Source organism: Podarcis liolepis (genome assembly GCF_965112155.1).
Source record: "Podarcis liolepis genome assembly, chromosome: 13".
In the NCBI taxonomy this organism is placed as follows: Eukaryota; Metazoa; Chordata; class Lepidosauria; order Squamata; family Lacertidae; genus Podarcis; species Podarcis liolepis.
In genome coordinates, this window is record NC_139573.1 from 38,853,330 (window position 1) to 38,873,438 (window position 20,109).

Sequence of the window (20,109 nt, forward strand, 5' to 3'; positions counted from 1 at the left end):
AGCAGCCCATTTTAGTGTTGGCTAAGTTCTAAAATCTTCCTGGAGTTTTTAACTGTGTATTGACAAATGTACTTTTCTTTCTGACTGACGGTCGAATAAAAGGTTGATGATGTGCAGCAGCAGAACAACAGGGAAGAAGAAAAGCGGGCACCATCTCATGTCCAGGAGCCCTCATGCATGGTCATGCTGTGAAAATCAGTTCACTGTCCCTGTATTTCGTTTTGAAAATGGGGAACAGCATGTGACAGGAAGAAAATATGGCCACTTTTTAAAAGTGTGGTGGTCTTCACTTCCTAGAGTTTGGTCACAGTTAAACTGCATGATGAACATGAAGACCAGGCGTGAGGAAATTAGGGCCCTCCATGTGTTATTGGCAGGGACGTGGGTGGCACTGTGGGTTAAACCACAGAGCCTAGGGCTTGCCGATCAGAAGGTCGGCAGTTCGAATCCCCGTGACGGGGTGAGCTCCTGTTGCTCGGTCCCTGCTCCTGCCAACCTAGCAGTTTGAAAGCACGTCAAAGTGCAAGTAGATAAATAGGTACCACTCCGGCGGGAAGGTAAACGGCATTTTCATGTGCTGCTCTGGTTTGCCAGAAGCGGCTTAGTCATGCTGGTCGGAAGCTGTAGCCAGCTCCCTTGGCCAATAAATCGAGATGAGCGCTGCAACCCCAGAGTCGGCCATGACTGGACCTAATGGCCAGGGGACCCTTTACCCTTTTACCTATGTGTTATTGGACTACATGTTCCATCACCCACTGACCATTGGCCATGCTGCCTGAGGCTGATGGGAGCTGGAGTTGAATAACACTTGAAGGAACACCCATGTTGTAAAGAGTGATAGAAGATAGAAGGTGGAAAAGTCTCTAGCGGTGAAAATCTGGGGACAAGTGTGCGTGGAAGGAGCAGTACACTGTTGCTGCTGGTGATGGCGCTTCAATTCCATGCTTTAAAATAATTATAAAAAATGCTCAAATTTTGAAAAGAAAATCTGCGATGGAGGAGGCGGGGGCAGAATTTAAACCAAAGACTGTTGCCTACTCTACTTTTATTTTGGCTGTCCCTCCATTTTCTGGCTTCTTCCCTCCATATGGGTTTCACATGGAAGTGAGGAGGACATGTAATGTCAAAAGGGGGCCAACGTGTTCTTCCTTGAAATATATGGAAATGTCATCATCCCATAGTGATTAATGCTAAAAGCTAAAAAGGTGTAGGGATAGAAGATGAAAGGGCGTGATAAAGCCCCTATTGAGGACAGCCAAATTACCTCACAACAATTTAATAGCATTCTTCCACAGGGGCATGGTGTGGGGGGCTTTTTGTGGGGGAAATAACCCTTAAGCAAGCAAAGATAGCTCCCTGTACCTGCCACAGAGACAAAACTCATTTCTGAAACATGGAAGAGGAGGGGAGGAAGAAGCCTTAGCTACTGGATATTAAATGCATGGGTTGTAGTCACATTTTTACCCACTGAAATAAAATTTTAGCCATTGGAATTAACGGACCTAAGTTAGCCACGACCATTACTTTCAACATGTCTACTCTGAGTAAAAGTTACTTGACTACAATCCTATGTCTCCTTCTGCGCAGCACAAACGCTTAACAATTTCTCCACGTTCCCCCCCCCCCCCAAAGTGCTGAAAATGTCTCCCCACTTTTGAAGTCGTCGAGTAGGGCTGATAAGGTAGAGAGGCACTTTTGGCCAAGCACAAGCTATGTGGGTGCCCAGCCAACCAGCCTGTCAGACATGCCTTCTTTCAATAATAATAATAATAATAATAATAATAATAATAATAGGCGGCTTCCAACAAAACACTAAATATTCCTTCCCTTTCCATTCTCCCTACTCCTGCTTTTCTTCCCCCCAACAGCCAGTCAGCATTCTGTGCCCAAACAGCGTGCTCAGTCCTCACTAAGCTGCTTTGAGATTTCCCCCTTACTTGGGGGTTCCTCTCCCCTAAAACCGTTTTTTTTGGGGGGGTTTGCACTTCTACAAAGCTTGGGCTTCCCCCAAGACTGCTGATAGCTCCCTCTTATACATGGATGGTGCTATTTTGGCTACATAAGTGTGTGTGTGTGTGTGTGTGTGTGTAGATCTAGATAATCTATATGTACGTGTGTGTGTGTGTGTGTGTGTGTGTGTGTGTGTGTGTGTATAGATATATAGGAGAGAAAGGGTCTAGAGGGCAGTTTGGAGCACCTACCTTGCTTCCCTTCCTGTGATTTATTGGGTACTTCCTCCACGCAGTCCGATGGGAACCAGCCCACACGGCCCTTTACCTGTCCCTCCCAGAAGCCTCCTTCCCCAACACTCAGCACTGAAAAGGAGAAGGGCACTGTTAGGGGCGCGAACACACTTTGGACGAAGGTGGCCAGCCGTTCACCATTTTGTTACTTATTCAGAGCCGCTGTGGCACAGGGGCCAAACCTGACCTAACAGAGACCTGGGTAGAGTAGCAAACCGAATCCAATTAGCCGTCATCATTAAAAGCCCTGCCTCTCCCCCCCTTTTTTTTGAAGGTGTGCTCTCTGAGCATTCTCAGATACTCCCTGCATCTGGGGACCCTGCTAACATGATTTTAAGTTGATAAATGAGTAAGTGTTGGGTCCTTCTGTGTGGAACTTGCTTCTTGTTGTTGTTTCTAGTCCCCAGCATCTGAAAGCAGCATGACTGGGTCACCTGTGGCTCTCCAGATTTCACTGGACTACAACTCCCATCGTCCCTGCCCATTGGCCATGTTGGCTTTGGCTGATGGGAGTTGGGAGTCCAACAGCACCTGGAGGGCTGCAGAAGGCACACCATTTTTCAGCAGGTTTCCCCCCAGACAATGTTGTGATCCATCACCTTTCATTTTACATCTGCTTTAAAATACAAGTTTCTAGAGCATTGGAGGGGAGGCAGGAATGTTGTTTAAAAGCATGTATTAGAACCCTCACATATTCCTTGGGATGCTGGGAAAGAAATCTAAATGCATATTCTGGAACAGTGATTACTTAACTGTGCTCCACAGTCCAGCAGTACATACTCTCCAATATCTTGACTCCCAAAACCATGATGCACGTCTTCCTAGCCATGCTCCTGTGCAAGTCACGTGACCTGCACGAGACCACAGAGTCCAAAAGATGTGAATTTTGGGGCCCATGCTCTCGCAGAAGAGCAAAATGCAGCCCTGAAAATGTGCTGGGTGTGCGCGCTCGAGAGATCTTGGCATGAAATCGTACAAGATCACAGCACCCAAAAATGGCCACTAGTCTCCGTTTTTTCCAAGACATTTTTTTCCACCAGGCCCAGCACTGGAAGGAGACATCCTTAGGGAGCTGGGAAAGGACTAGCGTTGCTGACTAGAATGCTTTTCTGGGGCTTCAATGAACACCAGTTGTCTACCATTGTCAATGCTCCCAAAGCCCTAAAAAAATTCCTTAGTATGCTGTGTTGAAACTTTTGATGTAGAGGAACATTCAAAAATTATGTTCTCCATCTGCCCTCTGAAGTGATACAGTCCATTGTACCATTCCCAGAATTCTGCATCCTCAAGCCTACTTAACTCTGTAGCTTGTGTAGACCAGGCCTTCAGTAAAACCTAGTCCCTTATCTTAGGAAGAATAGGGTCTTCATCTCCCCTAGTAATTTGCTTACTGCACAGTGTCTTGAGATCTTCTAATTCCTTTGGAGATGGCTAAATACTAGTTGGCTGGGTTTTCTGCAGCATTTTTGAAAGCCAGAATATCAACACCTTCAGTATCAAATATATATCTATAAGCATCTGTCCAAGCACCATGGCCCTCATCTAGTTTGTGATCCTATAGGCACTTACTTGGGAATGAGCTCCATTAAACTCAGTATAGGTTTGCTCTGAAAGTCTTTGTAAAAAGGTCTAGCTGACCAGCCTTCCACTGAGCTGTGCAATCTGCAGCAGTTAGACCACTGAACTCCTATTTGTGAGTCCTCTGGAATCACTTGCAGACCTCTATTTTGTACCATACTATTTAGGAGATGTCGCACCATTCATTTAAGGTCCTATGACTGTGTTGTTTCACAGCATTTCTTGTACTGACAGCATTTTTGCAGTCTTGTTTCACAACATTTATTGTATTTGTAAATTGAGCAACAGCACAATTATAAACCTTGTATAGATTTCACTGGCCGTTGCCTGTAGAATCAATCACCAGTTCTATAGGGCATGTTCTTGGGGGCAGAGGTTTGTGCTGGTTCACAATTGCTCTCTCCCCACATTCTTACTTTTAGCACTGCTTTGTACAACTGCACGGGAGTGCAGAAGGAAGTGGCTGGTCTCCCTCCAACGTGGGGGCAGTAAAAGAATGTTGCAGTCCTCAAAGAAGAAGCTAAGCAGAACTGTGGTCTGTGATACAGCACAGTTTAAGAATCACTGCCCTAGAATATCACAGCCCCATTGAACACAGCAGGTGCACTTTCAACTTCATGGCTCTATCTTCAGTAGGGGAAATATCATAGCTCTCAATGACAGCACATGCTTTGTATTTGGGGTTTGATTCCCAGCTTTTCTAGTTAAAGGGATCTGGTAGTAGGTGATGGAAACAACATTTGCCTGTGAACCTGCAGAGGCGCCATCAGCCTGCGGATACAGAGGGCGGCAGCACCAGTCCTATGCAGAACAGACTCACTGAAGTTAATGGACACGACTTAGTTTCATTAATTCCGATGGGTCGACTCTGAATAGGACTTAGTTGAATACCGCCCAGTATTGGGCTAGATGGATAAATGTTCCAAAGCTTATCTAAGGAGACTTCCTACGTTCCGACAGAATATATCACGTCTCTTATTTCAGGTACCGCAGTTCAAAAATAATCCCTGCTTCACAAAATTCTGATCTGGCCACCTTTCTCTGGACACAGACACACACTTAAGACAACAGGCCACTCATGCGTGGCTGACAGATGCACACCAAGACATTCTAGACACCAACTAAAGACCACACACGCACGCACACACAAACAAACAAACACAAGCCAAGCCTCACAGTTTCCCTGATTCTCAGCTACAGCTGTATCAGCCAAACGCAAGATTCTGAAAGTGCAAGGTAGGGGGCAACCTCCCTATACAGTCGTACCTTGGTTCTCGAACGCCTTGGTACTTGTACGTTTTGGCTCCCGAGCACCGAAAACCCAGAAGTAAGTGTCCTGGTTTTCGAATGTTTTTCAGAAGCCAAACGTCTGGAGCGGCTTCCGCTGCTTGAGTGCAAGAAGCTCCTGCTGCCAATCAGAAGCCGCGCCTTGGTTTTTGAATGGTTTTGGGAGTCGAATGGACTCCCAGAACGGATTAAGTTTGAGAACCAAGGTTCCACTGTATTCAAAGAGAGGCTCAAGTTCCTTCCTGACTAAGGGACCCATCAAACCCTACCATCTGGATATATATTGTTGTTTCTCCCTGCTTCCACTGAGTGTAAAATCTGGGTTTCCCCACTCATGCTGAGAAAACTGTGTGGGCACACGTTGGGGGAAGTACTCCATGCTTTTAAACTGGGTCCTTAAAAAAAACCCCAAACACTCCATGGAGTCCTCATCTACCCTGCATGTAACATGTCTTCCATTTCCCATAGATCCAGATCAGCCTTCCTCAAACAGATGATGCCAGATGTTGCTGAACTGCAACTCCCATCAGCTCCAGTGATCATGGGATGGTGAGAGTTCCAGTCCAAAACATTTCCAGGGCACCAGACTGGGAATGGCTGGTCCTGAAGATTCACTCCCTGGCATCAATGGAAGGGATGGGTAGGACTATGATTATAATTTCTCTCTTTCTCTCTCTTTAGGAAGCCCAACTGTTCTGCTTCTTCGGGTTTTTGTGTGTGTGTGAGGCTGGCTACGACAAAGTCAAAGAACACCCATGCTAAGCCCTTTGGTCTCTCCCCAAGAACCCAGGCGTTGTGGGGCTCAGAGAGATTCCCTAGGCAATCCAAGGGTGTGCGCAGAGATCAACGTACCCTTGATCTTCTCGCCCTTGCTGATGGAGAGCTCACCCTCGGCCTGGACCTGGTACGGTTTCACAGCCATGAACGTGCGACCAGGCACAGCCGAATAGAGTTTCCGCTTCACTCCCCGGCTACTCAGCGTGCTTCCCCCAGCAGACTCCTTCTGGTAGCCACTGGAGCTGCCAAGAGAGAGAGAGAGAGAGAGACCAAGATTTAGGCAAGTATGGGCCTTCTGGCCCAAAGATGGAAAGTACAAGACATGCCAACTATTCAGGAGTGGCCGGCGAAGTTGACAGAATATGCAGAACTTGCCAAACTGTCAGGGAGGATCCGGGACCAGGGAGATCAAAGATACCAAAATAACTGGAGTAAATTTATTGAATATTTAAAGAAGAATTGTAAAGAGGTCAAGACACTAGCAGGATTGACATAATACCTCCAATGTGTAATAGTACTAATATGAGAATGAAGTGCGTGATGGAAAGAGGATAAATATACCAGTTGTGGGGAGGGAGGGGGGGTCGCGACTCGGCAGAGTCAAAGGGAATGTATGGTGCTATTACAATTTGTTGGAAAAGAATATGTAAGGAAAACAATAAAAATTCACTTGGAAAAAAGATTTAGGCAAGTATGATCCGACCAAGTCCTGAACCTGACCTGCATCTTTCTCCTCTTGCTACCCTACAGAGAGAGGCCTCTTGCAAACACTCTGATTTTCCTCGTTAGCTTGGAGGGCCAAGCTACGAACTAAGTTAAAATGCATGTGTTCACTTCAATCTTTCTGTCGTGATTATCATCAACATCACTGTCATTGTCACCATCTTTTAACATTACAGCAGAAGGGTTCCCTGTTCAGGATTCAGACTGCAGCATACAGGGAAAGGGCTTCATGATCCTTCCTCCCTGCACCATGATCTCAACAAAAGTTTCCTCCCAAAGCTGTTACCAGCCCAGGACGGAAGCTGCTACGTCTTGGGCAATTAGCAGCTGGGAGTGGGATGGGGTGGATTTTCATTAGGACTCCTGCAAACTCCTCATCCAACCCTTTATGACACATTCCTGGTTGCCTCTTGCTATTCTTTTTGAAATATGTAAATTTAATGCACATTTAATGCAGCAGAAGTGTGGCCTGCGATAAAATGTTGCAGCGCAGTCTGTTCTTGTTCAGGATCCCAGTCAGCCAGCTCGGCCTTCTTTCAGGAGACTCCATTCCATTCCTCCTCCCCATCCTGGTCTTCTGGTTCCCCCAACGACACTTAACAAACATCCTATGCCCACAGAGCATAGTCCAAATTGGGCTATTTTTGGATAACCCCTCGGTGCTGTTTTGCCTACATAAGGATCCACACTCAGAGAATGGATTTACTCTTATTCCTCTGGTCTTTTTTCTCCAGTGTGGCTAATAGCACAAAAAAGATTTGTGGTCTTGATTGGGGGAGCAGTGCAGAAATGAGGGGTGGGAGCCGGGGATTTAAACACCTCCACCTGCCCCCAATGCTGCTGCTCTGGTAAAGATTGAAGGCTATCCCTCTGGCTACTTTGAAGGTGTTGTGTCTGGCTTTTTAAAAACACACACAAAAAAACCTGAGAAATTTTGATCCCCCACTTCATATCCATTTCAGCCCTAAGCCACTCTTTTTCCCAAGAGGAGACAGACCTCATTCCATCTCAAGGGCATGTTGGATGCAGAGGAATGGTGGGAGGAACCAGCTGGGGGACCCCCAAGTGAAGAAGGCTTAGAGCCTGTGGGTTGGTGGTGGGACGACGACGAGTGGTCAGAGGGAGAAGACTAGGAAGAGGAAGTGTTGGAAGCTGAAGAGGTAACTGTGCTCAGTGAGCTGAGAAAATCTGTGGCACAGAGAAATCCAGAATCAGAGGCAGAAGCTAAAGCAGGAGACAAGGGAGGCCAAGAGGCAGGTATGGGTCAGGCTTGTGAAGAGGTACATGTATCTCCTGCTGTGACAAGCTCCCCTCCCTCCTGGGCTCCCAGAATCAGGAGAGGCATGAAGAGGGAGAAGCAAAGACAGGCCTGCAGGTGCAGTCTCTGATTGCTTGGAAAACGCCCTGGAGAGGTGGAGACATAGCTGGCTATGGGGAGGCGGGGAGGCGGGAAACTTTAGTCTCAGCAACTGCTTCATGGGAGAAGACTTGAGATTAGGTCTGACACTCCTGTGCTGATCTTGCTTTGCTAATAAACAGCGAACTCCAACTCGATCGGGTGACTTACTGCTGGCTCGCTCTTGTCGGGTGTTCCCGAACCTGTCCGATCCTGGCAGCTGTGCCATCAGGAAAGGACTTGGGGACAGATGTCCAGGACCCAAGCAGCAGAATGTGCAGGAAGCACCCTGGTTCCCCCAGCAAGCAGCAGGCTGGCTTGCCACATTTTGAAATACACATTGTCATATAAAGAGCCCCCAGTAAGATCATTAAGTCCAGGGTCTAAAATTATCCTGCTGCATCACTGGATCCCAGCCCCTTTCAAAGGGGAACCAGATATTCAGCCCCCTCCCCCTACTCTAGAGTACCAATGTGGCATTCTGGAGGTCTTCCCTTGGCATGACAAAGCCCCTGGATGCCCGCCACACCATTCATTATGAGGCACCAAGTGTTTTCTCCCTTGAAAAGTACATAGAGCTGAAGCTGGAGGAAGTAATGAATTTTCCCATTTCCTATATGTGCTTTTCCAAGACCGAGATTGGCACCTGAGCATCTCAAGAGAAAGCGAAGAAACCAAGAAGACAGGGGGAAAGGGGAGCAATTTAGGTGACTGAGGAATGCAGAATAGTTGGGTGAAAGAATAGGTGCCAAAGGAATTGGGGGAGAGAGAGGGCAAGTGTGTGTGTGCATGGACAAGCACACACACTGGAACCAGTGAAACAAATCCTCTTGAAATTGCAAAAGAAATCCACTGTAATTTTCATCAAATCACAAATCACATCTGTCTCTATCGGCTTATCTCAGATCACTGAAGCCTGGAGCCTCACATATGAAGCCCCAAGCCTACCTGGGTCGACCGCGCTGCTTCTTAGCTTCGTCTGTGTGGCGCCCGCGTGACGGAGAGCGGCTGCGAGCGCCACGGGGACTGCTGGAGCTGCGCAGGGTTCCTGTGGTGATCTTCTGGCTCTGCACAGCCACAGTGGCAGACGGGGTGGACGGCGGGGCATAAAGCATCCAGTCCGGGAGGTTCATGCTGGTGTCGCTGTTGGCTCGCAGCAAAGTGTGCGGCACCGCCAGGCTCTGGGAGCCGTCCCGACGCCGGCTGACGTATTGCGGGGTCTCCTGGAAAGGGACTGAAAGGGACAGCCATGTCAGAGGACAGATTTGAAACAGGAAAGCTGGGGAGGAGAACATCATGGGGATTTGTACCCTGCAACCAAAAGCCTTAATAGATTGTGAGCACAGCTGGTGCAGACCTGTGTGTTACGCTGCAATTTCTTGTGGGAGGCTAGCATAGTTAAATGTTCAGGTGGTGTTGCTGGGCATGCCGTTTAGCTTCTCAGGACTCTCACCTTACTTTTTTTTTTTTGGGGGGGGGAAACATGGTTCTAGGTCATATGGTCGCACGGATGTGCTTGAAAACGTGTGGGAAATGCCTGTTGGAAACCCAGAAGCCTGAGGGGCAGCTGAAAAAGGTTTCCAGCAGTGAGGGAGAAGGTTCTGGCATCCTGCACAGATCTTTGTCCCTCCCCACTGACTGGCAAAATCTGAATGTGTGAAATGGGGTGGCTTGTTGGCTCTAGGGTTGAGTGGGGACCTTTCCCACAGAAGTGCCCCCAGATGACCTTCTGTAATGCTGGCGATCTCAATGGCTGTGAGCCTACCTGATAACCATGGCTATGAGCTACCATTTTACATTTCCTGCAACGTCCCACAGTATCCTACATAGCCTTGCTATGGAGCACTGTGGAAAATCAAAATGGCAGCCCTCAACTTCCCACAATGTCCTGTAATGGTACTATATTGGGCACTCTGGAGCATTGTGGGAAATTTAAGATGATGAGCAGAGATCAGTGCAGGCGGATACTCCCTCCCCCACAAGATTCTGGGGTCCTGGCAGCTGCCCAAGGGTGCTGAATCTGGGCCTGGAAAAGAGCAGGCAGGAAATGGCTGAGAGGAAAATGGAAGAGGTCAAGACACTGATAGCGTGGAGAAGATTATGACAGCAACAGCAATGCAGCAGTGGGGAAGAGCTCAGCTATGAAAGTCAGGCTGCCTCTATCAGGGCTTACAAAACATGCCAATTTCCTGCAAGTTAGCACAATTTTTAAGAGAGCCCAAATCATGTTTTAAAAGCGCCAGTAAAGCAGCAGCCTGCATAAACAAGTGAATTCCTAGGCGCCACCATCAAATGCCCAGTTACCTGGGATTTCTTCAGCATTGGTCTCTGTGATGTCAACTAAGTGGCACAAAACAAGCAGTTGGTGCCATATCCTACTGCAGACCTAAGGCCCCTACAAGTTTTCATTTACATTTTGGAATGTACACTTCGTGAATACTGCTAAGGCAGAAGACAGTAACATATAAATCAATTGTACAGTCTTGCCAAGGTTTTCTATTTACTTTATGAATAAAGAAAATGCAAAAACCAAGGTGTCATTTGTGAAAAGAGGCTCAATGCTGAATTTAAACCAGTTCAGCTCTCATGGGCTACAGGCATCATAATGCTAAACCCTTGTTAGAATGAACCAAGACTTTCCAAGGTTGTTCACTTCCCCCTCCTCACTCCTTTTCTGGCATGGCTGCAAAGGGATTAGAAGCTTCCACTTCTGTTTTAGATCAGAAGTTGTTTAGTATGTCATCCAAATACTAAACTGTGGTGAATCTTAACCATACTCAGTGAAACCAAACCAGCTTCATAAACCACAGTTTGAAGATACGTTGTTTCCACTAGCGATAGCTAAGATTAACCACAGTTTATAGTGTTTGGACAACCTGCAAAATTTAGGTTGATTTAAAACAAAAGCAAACAAACATGAATTATTCCTTGCAGCTGCATTGAAGGTGAGGGTAGAGGAACATGCAATCCCAGGGCGAGAGACTGGGTTCATTTTCATAATGCTAAATTGTGGCTTAGTTGTTATGACCAGACATGTTATCCCCACAAAGTTCCCTGGGAATTGTAGTTGTGAAGCATTCCTTAAAAATTCTTTTCCTCATTAGAGAACTACAATATTCAGGGTGCTCATTGGTACTGGTGTGTGTGGAGGGGGGAAATGGGTGTAGGGAAGGAAGTGTAGCCATATAGCCAAGCTGTAATCCTATATAACCTTACCTGGGACTAAGTCCCCACTGAACTCAAAAGGACATATGCGTGAGTAGGCATGTTATCTAATTGCACTGCAAATCCTTTACGTTCGTAGTGGAGGAATGTTAACAGCACCCACCCTGCAATCAAACTCACCAACATCTGAGTCCCGGTGGCTCTTGATCAGCTCTCCCAGCTCAAAATTCCCTGTAATGACCGCAACCTAACATGGAGAGAATATGTGTATGCACAATGTTTATTTTTCCTCAGGAGCGCTGACAAAACTGTACAAAACTAGGGACCTCTCAACTTTGGTTTGTTCGAGAAACTCAAGGCTGCGGTGATTGGATCCCTCCATTTGGCCCTTTGTCACCGGAATCCACTATCTATCCAACGTAAGGCAATTTCTTAGCCCACCCTGCTGGCTAAAACTGGGGAAACTTGTATCCACTTCAAAGTGGAGATTTCACATTATGGCTTGCTTCTTCATACACCCACCTTCCCAATCCCTGATCCTGAAAAATTAAATGTCAGGGAGAGCGGTTTGAACATGGGTTTTCCCTGAGTTTTCTATGGTTTAATAGTAGCACATCGTCATCATCATCCTTCATATGAACCCTTGTCTGCAGCTTGGGGTGATGCATCCCAGACACAGGTTTAGCACAGCCTTGTAAATAAGTCCACTAAAGTTACTAGACTGCCATTTATTTATCTTTTTCCTAGTACAGGGTTAGAGCTCTTGCATCCTTCCTGGGTTGCCTGGCATAGGAGTGACGGAGAACCCTGTGCCAGCCGGTTTACTTACCTGCATGCCACTCCTCCTTACCCAAGCTAGCACACCTCACCTGCTATCTATGAGAAAGTGCCCCATTCTTCACCATGCCTCTTTCCCTTCCTAACTAAATATAGACCCCACCTTTCCTCCACGGACTGCAAGGTGGCCTACAGGGGACTCCCAGACAATCTCCCGTCCAGGCATTGGCCAAAGGACTCCAGCATATCTGGAGAATATGGGCCTTAACTCATGCAGAGTTCAAAGGAATTCTGGGTCTTAACTTACTCAGTTTATACCACTGTATTGCCCAAGGCCTCATGCTGCAGATAAGCTCACATTCTTTGACTAAGTCTAGACCCAGCAGTGGCTGCTTTAGCTGAGCTGCTGAAGGCCAAGGAGAGGTTTGCAGTATATCAGCTAAAGGGAGGGACTGTGCCCTGGAATAGAGCATCTCCTGTGCGTGCAGAAGCCCCCGGGGGGCGATCCCTGGCATCTCCAGGTAGGGCTGGGAGAGACCCCCCCAGCCTGAATCCCTAGAGAGCCACTGCCAGTCAGTGAGAAATTACTGAGCTAGATGAACCAATGGCCATTAGCTCAGTATAAGGTAGCTTTCTATGACTTCTATGATTCCTACAAGCAGGGCAGAGCTACTGGTCCTATTTGCCTTCAGAACTCCCAAGCACCCTTTTTTGCTACAGTATTTTGAACCAGGGCTAGAGGGACTGTGAGCTCCATCTGATGGTTTTTGGGATTTAGTGCAAGGTGGAGATGGAGAAACTGATCCCTCCTCGTGTGCAGAATTAATGACACCGAGGCGCCAATGCTGGCGACAAGGTGAGAGCACCTAGTTCCAGATCTACAGAATCAGCCAGCAAAAGAAATGTACCTATTTCCTTGTGAGAAGTGCAGGGCAAAGAGTGCAGGGCAATCCCAGCAAAATGAAACCAGGAAACTATTATTCCTTAGTATAATAAAGGTAAAGGGACCCTTGGCCATTAGGTCCAGTCGTGGCCGACTCTGGGGTTGCGGTGCTTATCTCGCTTTATTAGCCGAGGGAGCCGGTGTACAGCTTCCGGGTCATGTGGCCAGCACGACTAAGCCACTTCTGGCGAACCAGAGCAGTGCACAGAAACGCCGTTTACCTTCCCTCTGGAGTGGTACCTATTTATCTACTCGCACTTGACGTGCTTTTGAACTAATAGGTTGGCAGGAGCAGGGACCGAGCAACGGGAGCTCACCGCGTTGCGGGGATTCGAACCGCTGACCTTCTGATTGGCAAGTCCTAGGTTCTGTGGTTCTGTGGGAGTCACCCACGTCCCCCTTAGTATAATAGATCGACCTAAATCCCCAAACACCCATATTGACATGTTCTAGGGCAGAGACAAGACATTCAAGGGCTCAGTCCTGTGATGTCTTGGTTGAGATTAGGTCAGTGTGCCCCACTCTCGCTCTCCCTTGAATCCAATTCACCACACACACCTGGAAGGCAGTCTGACCATGGTTGTTCTTGATCTCTTTGTTGGCTCCCCGGTACAGCAGGATGCGGGCACAGCTCTCCTGGGAGATAGGGGAGGGGGAGGAGAAAGAGAAGGAATGAATAAGGCACATCTTCCATCTGTACTGTTCTCGGTGGACAAGTTGCCAGCAGCTAGCTAGAGCAGAGAGGGTTCACCTGTGGCACACCAAGTGCTGTGGGACTCCAACTCCCATCAGCCTCAGCCAGCACGGACAATGGTCAGGGATGATGGGAGCTGTAGTCCAACAACCTATGGTGGTTTACAGGTTAGCGACCCCTGATCAAGAGATCTGCAAAGGTGGCAAGAATGTGTGGGCATCGGTAAGTCCCAACATGGGTTAAATGAGATTAGAATTTATTATAAGACTACAGGGCAAAAAGTAATATTTACATCGATTGCTCTGCATGCTTTTGCCTCTGACCTCACTCACCACTGTCAAGTAATTCCTGGAAGGCTGTCCAGAAAATAATCCAGTCCTTGGGCTGAAAAAGGTCCCCCAACCTTGCTCGGGGTTCAGCCCACACTACCTGTCACCTGAAGGGATAGTGCTAGGGTTGCTGAGACTGCTGGGTCTTTCTCACTGCCCCGCCGCTGTTCACTTCCTTGCAAAAGGCAGCAACAGTAATTGGTGGTGCACTCAGGGCAGGACTTTAGGGCAGATGTCAAGAGCCCCAACTCAGCGGAATGATCAGGAGAGCAACCAAACACAGCAGGGCTATCTCATCACATTTTGAAGTCCATGAAGTAATACACATTACCATCTAAAGAGGAGGTGGAGGGGCATAAGAGGAGACAGACTTTGTGCTGGTCATCATTACCTGCCTTGCCCCAACCTCCAGCCCTAGGAGCAACTGGGAAGAGGGAAGAGAAGTTCAGGGATGCTTTTTCAAAAAATAATTTGTTAAGTTGTGTGTCTTCGTTTCTCGGTTTGTACTGTGTTATTTTATGCACTGTGACTTGCTGTTATTTTTCTTGATTACGGTTTAGAAATTATTTAATGTAATTGTTAAAGAGTGAATTTCTGTTTAATCATTATTTGCTGATACGTAATTTTATTGTGTACTATTATATTCTAACGGATTACTGAATATTAGTTTATTGGATACAAGTTGTTTATTTTAAAGTTATGGGGTTTTTTATGACATTTTTGTACTGGATCAGACTGTTATATGGCGTGTGATCTTTGTTGTTTCTTCAGCTTGCAAACAGCCTGGTGTATAGCAATATAGAAAGGCAGTATACAAATTAAAAAGTGAAATGAAATAAGGCCTACAGTATAAAGTGACCTAACCGCAGCACTGGCAGCAACAGCAAAGAGGAAGTCTATCAGGGTCTCTTTGAAATTGGATGGCAGGTCCTTGCTGGGCTTTGGCCAATGACCCAAAATGGCAACCCCTGACTCAAAACAATTCCTCCCCGCTACCTGCCCACTTCCCACAAGTTCCATCCCAAAGAGGAAAGGAAAACTTGGATTGAACACAGCAAAGGCGTCGGCCTGACCATTCTCAAACTGTTGTATGTATGAGTTTGGGGATCAATTTCGTCCACATTTTAATGAGAAACTACCAAATGTGCACTTCACAGAACCAAACCAGTATGTGAACCGAAACACAATCGTTCTTTGAAATTGACACTTCTCCGAATTTTGCGATGCAGTTCGCCAACCAGACAAGATGTACAAAAATGCATTATATATTAGGATTTTTAATTTTTTTTGCACAATTGTGTATTGCTGGGGGGAAACGTGCAATACAACGCTGACCAATTTTCACGAGGATTTTTTTAAAATTAAACAAATCACAAATTGCTGCAGGAAAGTGGAGAAACCCAAATTTAAAGATTTGGAAAAACGAGAAACCAAATCAGAGAGAGTTGCCCATCCCTACAGGGCGTGTTATGTGTGCTGCATCTTTTTCTTCTACTTCCGCCATTCCTACCTTGTTGTAGAGTGCGCAGATGTGTAGCGCCGTGTTTCCGGACGCATTCTGTGCCCCAGGCTCGGCGCCGTAGAACAGCAAGTGCTCCAAGTGCTGTGAGTGTCCGTGCTGGCAGGCCTGGTACGTGGGGAAGCAGAGGTCAGGAATGGAAGATGTGGGCTAGATGGTCAGATGGACAGGTGCCAAGTCACAGCCACCCCCCTCAATCTTTAGGCTTGGAGCCAACCCTGGCAGGAGACACACACAGGATGTAAGATGGGTAACCTAGCCCTCTCAAGCACACAATCCAGGGCTGCCAGACAAGGCATCTCAAGAGTGCCTGGAAGCTCGGCCGCTATATGCAGGCCCTTACCTGGTGTATCTCCTGCCAGCCATTCTCGTCAGTGGCGCCAATGTGTGCTCGGTTGTAGAGCAGAAGCTCGCAGCAGCGCGGGTCACCTCCAACCATGGCTGTGTGGTAGAGTGGAGTCAGCCCGCGGCGGTCCTTGTAATTGGGTGAGCCTCCCAGGTCCAAGAGTGCCTGCGGGAGGAAGACAGGCCGGCGTGAATGGCAAAGGCAGGTTCAGCCCAGGGTTGTTTCATGCCCCTTGAGGAATGAAACATATTGCTCCTCTTGCAGTAGCTTATTGTATGGGCTTTTGAAGGCGCACCTGTTTACACAGGCTTTCTCTTACTTTATAATAATAATAATTTATTTATACCCCACCCATCTGGCTGGGTTTCCCCAGCCACTCTGGGTGGCTCCCAACAGAATATTAAAAACACGATAAAACATCAAACATTAGCACATCCCCATTCTTTTAATAATTTTTGGTCCGATTGTCCCCTTATGAATGCTGTGATGTGCTAAAGAGTATTTGAAAAAACATTGTTCTGGAGTAAGCATATCGGTATGTAACGAATGAAGCTTTGCAGGGTTAAATAAAGAGAAAAATGGTGCAAAAAGTATAAAGATAGAGGTGATCTATATTAGACACAATAATTTAGAAAGAGTAAAAATTTTGAGGTCTTAGAACAAAGGAAGGAAGTCAATATGTGTATATGTACGTAATGATTAGAATGATGATATGGTTTTATTTGTAGATGTGTGTTTTGTTTTGTTTTTCTTGTTTGTATTGTTTAATTTTGGATTCAATGTTTGTAATTTTTGTTGTAAATTTGCATTGAAAATATTTTTTTTAAAAAATCAAACATTAAAAACTTCCCTAAACAGGGCTGCCTTCAGATGTCTTCTAAAAGTCAGATAGTGGTTTATTTCTTTGGCATCTGATGGGAGGGTGTTCCACTGGGCGGGTGCCACTGCCAAGAAGGCCCTCTGCCTGGTTCCCCATGACTTCACTTCTCGCAGTGAAGGAACCACCAGAAGACCCTCAGAGCTGGACCTCAGTGTCCGGGCAAAACGATGGAGGTGGAGACGCTCCTTCTTGACTTGAATCTCCTGTTTTAATTTCTGCACTGTATTAATTGGATTGCTTTATTGCATATTTTAATCACATGTGCTTATACCTCAATGTTTGTGTCACTGGTTTTTATTATTGCATACTGCTTAGAAACCTATTTTGGCATGAAGCTATATATACATATATAATTATGATTAATAACAACATAGAATTGTAGAGTTGGAAAGGACCCTGAGGGTCATCTAATCCAACCCCCTGCAATGCAGGAATCTCAACTAAAGAGTGGCTGGGGAAACCCAGCCAGATGGGCAGGGTATTGATAATAAAATTATTATTATTATTGTAAAGCATCCATGACAGATGGCCATCCAATTTCTGCTTAAAAACCTCCAAGGAAGGAGAATCCACAACTTCCCAGGGGAGTCCGTTCCACTATTACTGTCTGGGGCAAGTGGCAAAGGGGAGCAAGTAAGGAGGAGGCCAGAGATCGTTGAAAGGCTCTCAGTTCCAGCCCAAGAGAAAATAACTTAGCTGATCAACATGCAGCTTCCAAAAGCGTGACTCCTCCAAAAGTGCAGGCAGTGGCTCGCCCCACAAAACATGCACCATAGGTGTGGTCTTTTAAATGACAGCCTACCAAACATGGCAGCCCCTGCACAGAGACACACTATGGATCCACAGACTGAAAGCCAGTGGCCCCCTTCTGCAAATTCAGCTGGCAAGGAAACCCTACCATATTGGATTATGCTTAACAGGGGACCCAGAAGATCTGCACGCGATACAAATCCTGACATTAGTTTGGCAGCTTCTTGCGGCAGCAACCTGTCCCAGCAAAATATTGTAAGAGCCTCCAAGCAGAATCTATCTGGCCCTGACATGAGAATGTAAGATGCTTTGAGCAGGGACCGCTCTTCTTATACTTCTCATATATGCTTATATATAACAACAAAAGCATAAGGAGCTAGGAAGGTGGAGGAGATATACTGCCGCTGACATTTTCTTCCGCTCCCACTTCTTTATTCTCACATCTTCCAGTACAGTACTGAGAAGGAATTGGCAATTGGCATTACCATCAGGGCTGGGTAGTGGTGGGAGCACACAGCTTTGTGTAGTGCTGTGGCTCCATCTCTCGCCCGGAAGTCTATGTGGGCACCGCCAAGGCATAGCAGCCGGATCACATCGATGGTCCCATCCAGCTGGGCAGCTAACGTCAAAGGCGTCTCTGCAGGGAAACCACAGGGTTACTATTGTGAGGAGAGGGGCGGGTTGTGTGGTGGGCGCCCCAGGCTCCCCGACTCTCCCGCTTTGTGTGCCCCCTCGATAGTTACCGCCAGTGTCAGAATCGTGGTAGTTGGGATCCAGCCCTTTGTCCAGGAGCCGCGCCACTTTCTCGGCCGATCCATGCTGAACGTACTCCAGGAACTTCTTCAATCCCGTCTGGGGAAAGAGTTGCCAGTGACAGCCATTGTGGGGCGGGAAAGGGAGGGGACAGAATACTGCAGGTTGAAAAGAGGAGCACAGTGGAGCTGGGCCTCACGCTTAAGCCTCCCAGAGTGTCTTGCGGGCATGAGGGGCTCAAGCAGGGATACAGATGTTTCCTGCCTGCAAGGGCTCCGCTATTCATTCCATGGAGAGTCCCAGGTGTGCATTCTTTTGCATTCTGGCTTATTAAATGCAACCTTATAAATAAGCTCACGAACGTTACTAGCCTGTTTATTTAACTAGCCTGCTAAGAAACTACAGTGGTACCTCGGGTTAAGAACTTAATTCATTCTGGAGGTCCGTTCTTAACCTGAAACTGTTCTTAATCTGAGGTACCACTTTAGCTACTGGGGCCTCCTGCTGCTGCCACGCGACTGCCGCACAATTTCTGTTCTCATTCTGAAGCAAAGTTCTTAACCCGAGGTACTATTACTGGGTTACCGGAGTCTGTAACCTGAAGCATCTGTAACCTGAAGCGTCCAGTAACCCGAGGTACCAAAGTTTTTAAAATACGGGATTTTTAAAGCCAGCTACTCTCCGGACAGAGATTTTTATTTCTATGGGGGGGTTTTGGAGGTGGGAGATGTTGAAAGATCTCTCTTATCTCACCTTAGTGTGGAGTTTTGCCAGCTGCTTCTCATCCAGGTTGGTCTGCTTGTAAACTCGGGTCTTGTAGCGGAACTGGAAGAAGTGAGGAAAGGGGAGAGAGGGGGCTGTTACTGCAGTTGTACATCATGACACCTAACCATCTCTGCAGAGGCATGTCCCTCAACTCTAATCTCACACTTCCATAAGAAGCTCTCAGGGTACTTCAAGCAAGATGAATTTCCCACACAGAAATCACTTCTATACAAGGACCTTCAAGTGTGGTTCGTCACTGACGGAGACTAGGACATGTGTCAGGCAGGCAGTACATGCTCTGTCACGTGTGGCAAAACTACCGGTAAATACAATTTCCTCAGTGCCCTCCAGCATTTCACATATTACAACAGGGATACACTGCCATACTTCTCACATCCCAGTTCTTATGCCATGGTTACTGCCTAAGATAGGAAAGGTCCCCTCCACACTGAATACAGAACATAGGAAGCTTGCGTTATATCAAGTAAGATCAATGGTCTATCTAGCTCAGTATTGATGCCAGCTTTTTGGGATTACAAGTCCCATCAGCCGCAGCCTTGGGCTGATGGGAGTTGTAGTCCAAAAAACCCCCTGTAAGGCACCAGATTGGGGAAGGCTGGTTGGTGTACATGGACTGGCAGACGTGGTCCAGGATTTCAGGCAGAAGCCCACCCTGGAGATATCAGGACTGAACCTGGGACCTTCTACATGCCAAGCACATGCTCTGTCACTTGAGCTACAGCTGCTCCCCAGTGCTCTTCTCCACCTGCGTCCATTTACTCTGCCACATTGTGCCCTGAACTGTTTTAAAAGCCAGGAGGGTGTTGATTCTTTTCGTTAAAGCTATGCTAGAAAAACTTGACTGTTGCACACTGCATGGTAAACACTTCAAAGCAAACTTCATCAGCTGAAATATGTGAAATGGCTGCAGAGCACGCAGTACTTTAGAGCACAACGTGCCACTTTCATGTCCAGGCGTGTGCATTTCCATGCAGGTGCACTAGAGACAAGGCAGATCCACACCATACATTCAAGGTACATCCTATGCCTCTTTAAGACACACAACTTTCCCCAAAGAATCCTGGGAACTATCGTTCCCCCTGCGCATAGCTTCAAGTTCCAGGCACCCTTAACAAACTACAGTTCCCAGGATTATGTAGGAGACGTAACATGCTTTAAATGTG

At 47.0% G+C, this 20,109-nt stretch overlaps 1 protein-coding gene across 7 annotated transcripts in view; it reads right to left on the reverse strand.

Annotated features, from left to right (window-relative positions):
- The window catches only part of SHANK1 (SH3 and multiple ankyrin repeat domains 1), a 113,179-nt gene that overhangs the window by 51,608 nt on the left and 41,462 nt on the right, over positions 1–20,109 (reverse strand). For 6 of the 7 annotated variants that reach the window (XR_014518092.1, XR_014518093.1, XM_083469393.1 and 3 more), the window contains 10 exons: positions 18,914–18,985; positions 18,151–18,259; positions 17,893–18,044; positions 15,775–15,942; positions 15,423–15,539; positions 13,448–13,525; positions 11,350–11,416; positions 8,953–9,238; positions 5,961–6,127; positions 2,202–2,315 (listed from right to left, as the gene is read on the reverse strand). Coding sequence is in view for 5 of the 7 variants with exons in the window: in XM_083469393.1 (XP_083325519.1) it covers positions 2,202–2,315; positions 5,961–6,127; positions 8,953–9,238; positions 11,350–11,416; positions 13,448–13,525; positions 15,423–15,539; positions 15,775–15,942; positions 17,893–18,044; positions 18,151–18,259; positions 18,914–18,985 (1,330 nt within the window). In the remaining 2 variants the exon portion in view is untranslated. The remainder of the gene's footprint in view (positions 1–2,201; positions 2,316–5,960; positions 6,128–8,952; positions 9,239–11,349; positions 11,417–13,447; positions 13,526–15,422; positions 15,540–15,774; positions 15,943–17,892; positions 18,045–18,150; positions 18,260–18,913; positions 18,986–20,109) is intronic. The other variant, XM_083469395.1, reaches the window with a different exon arrangement.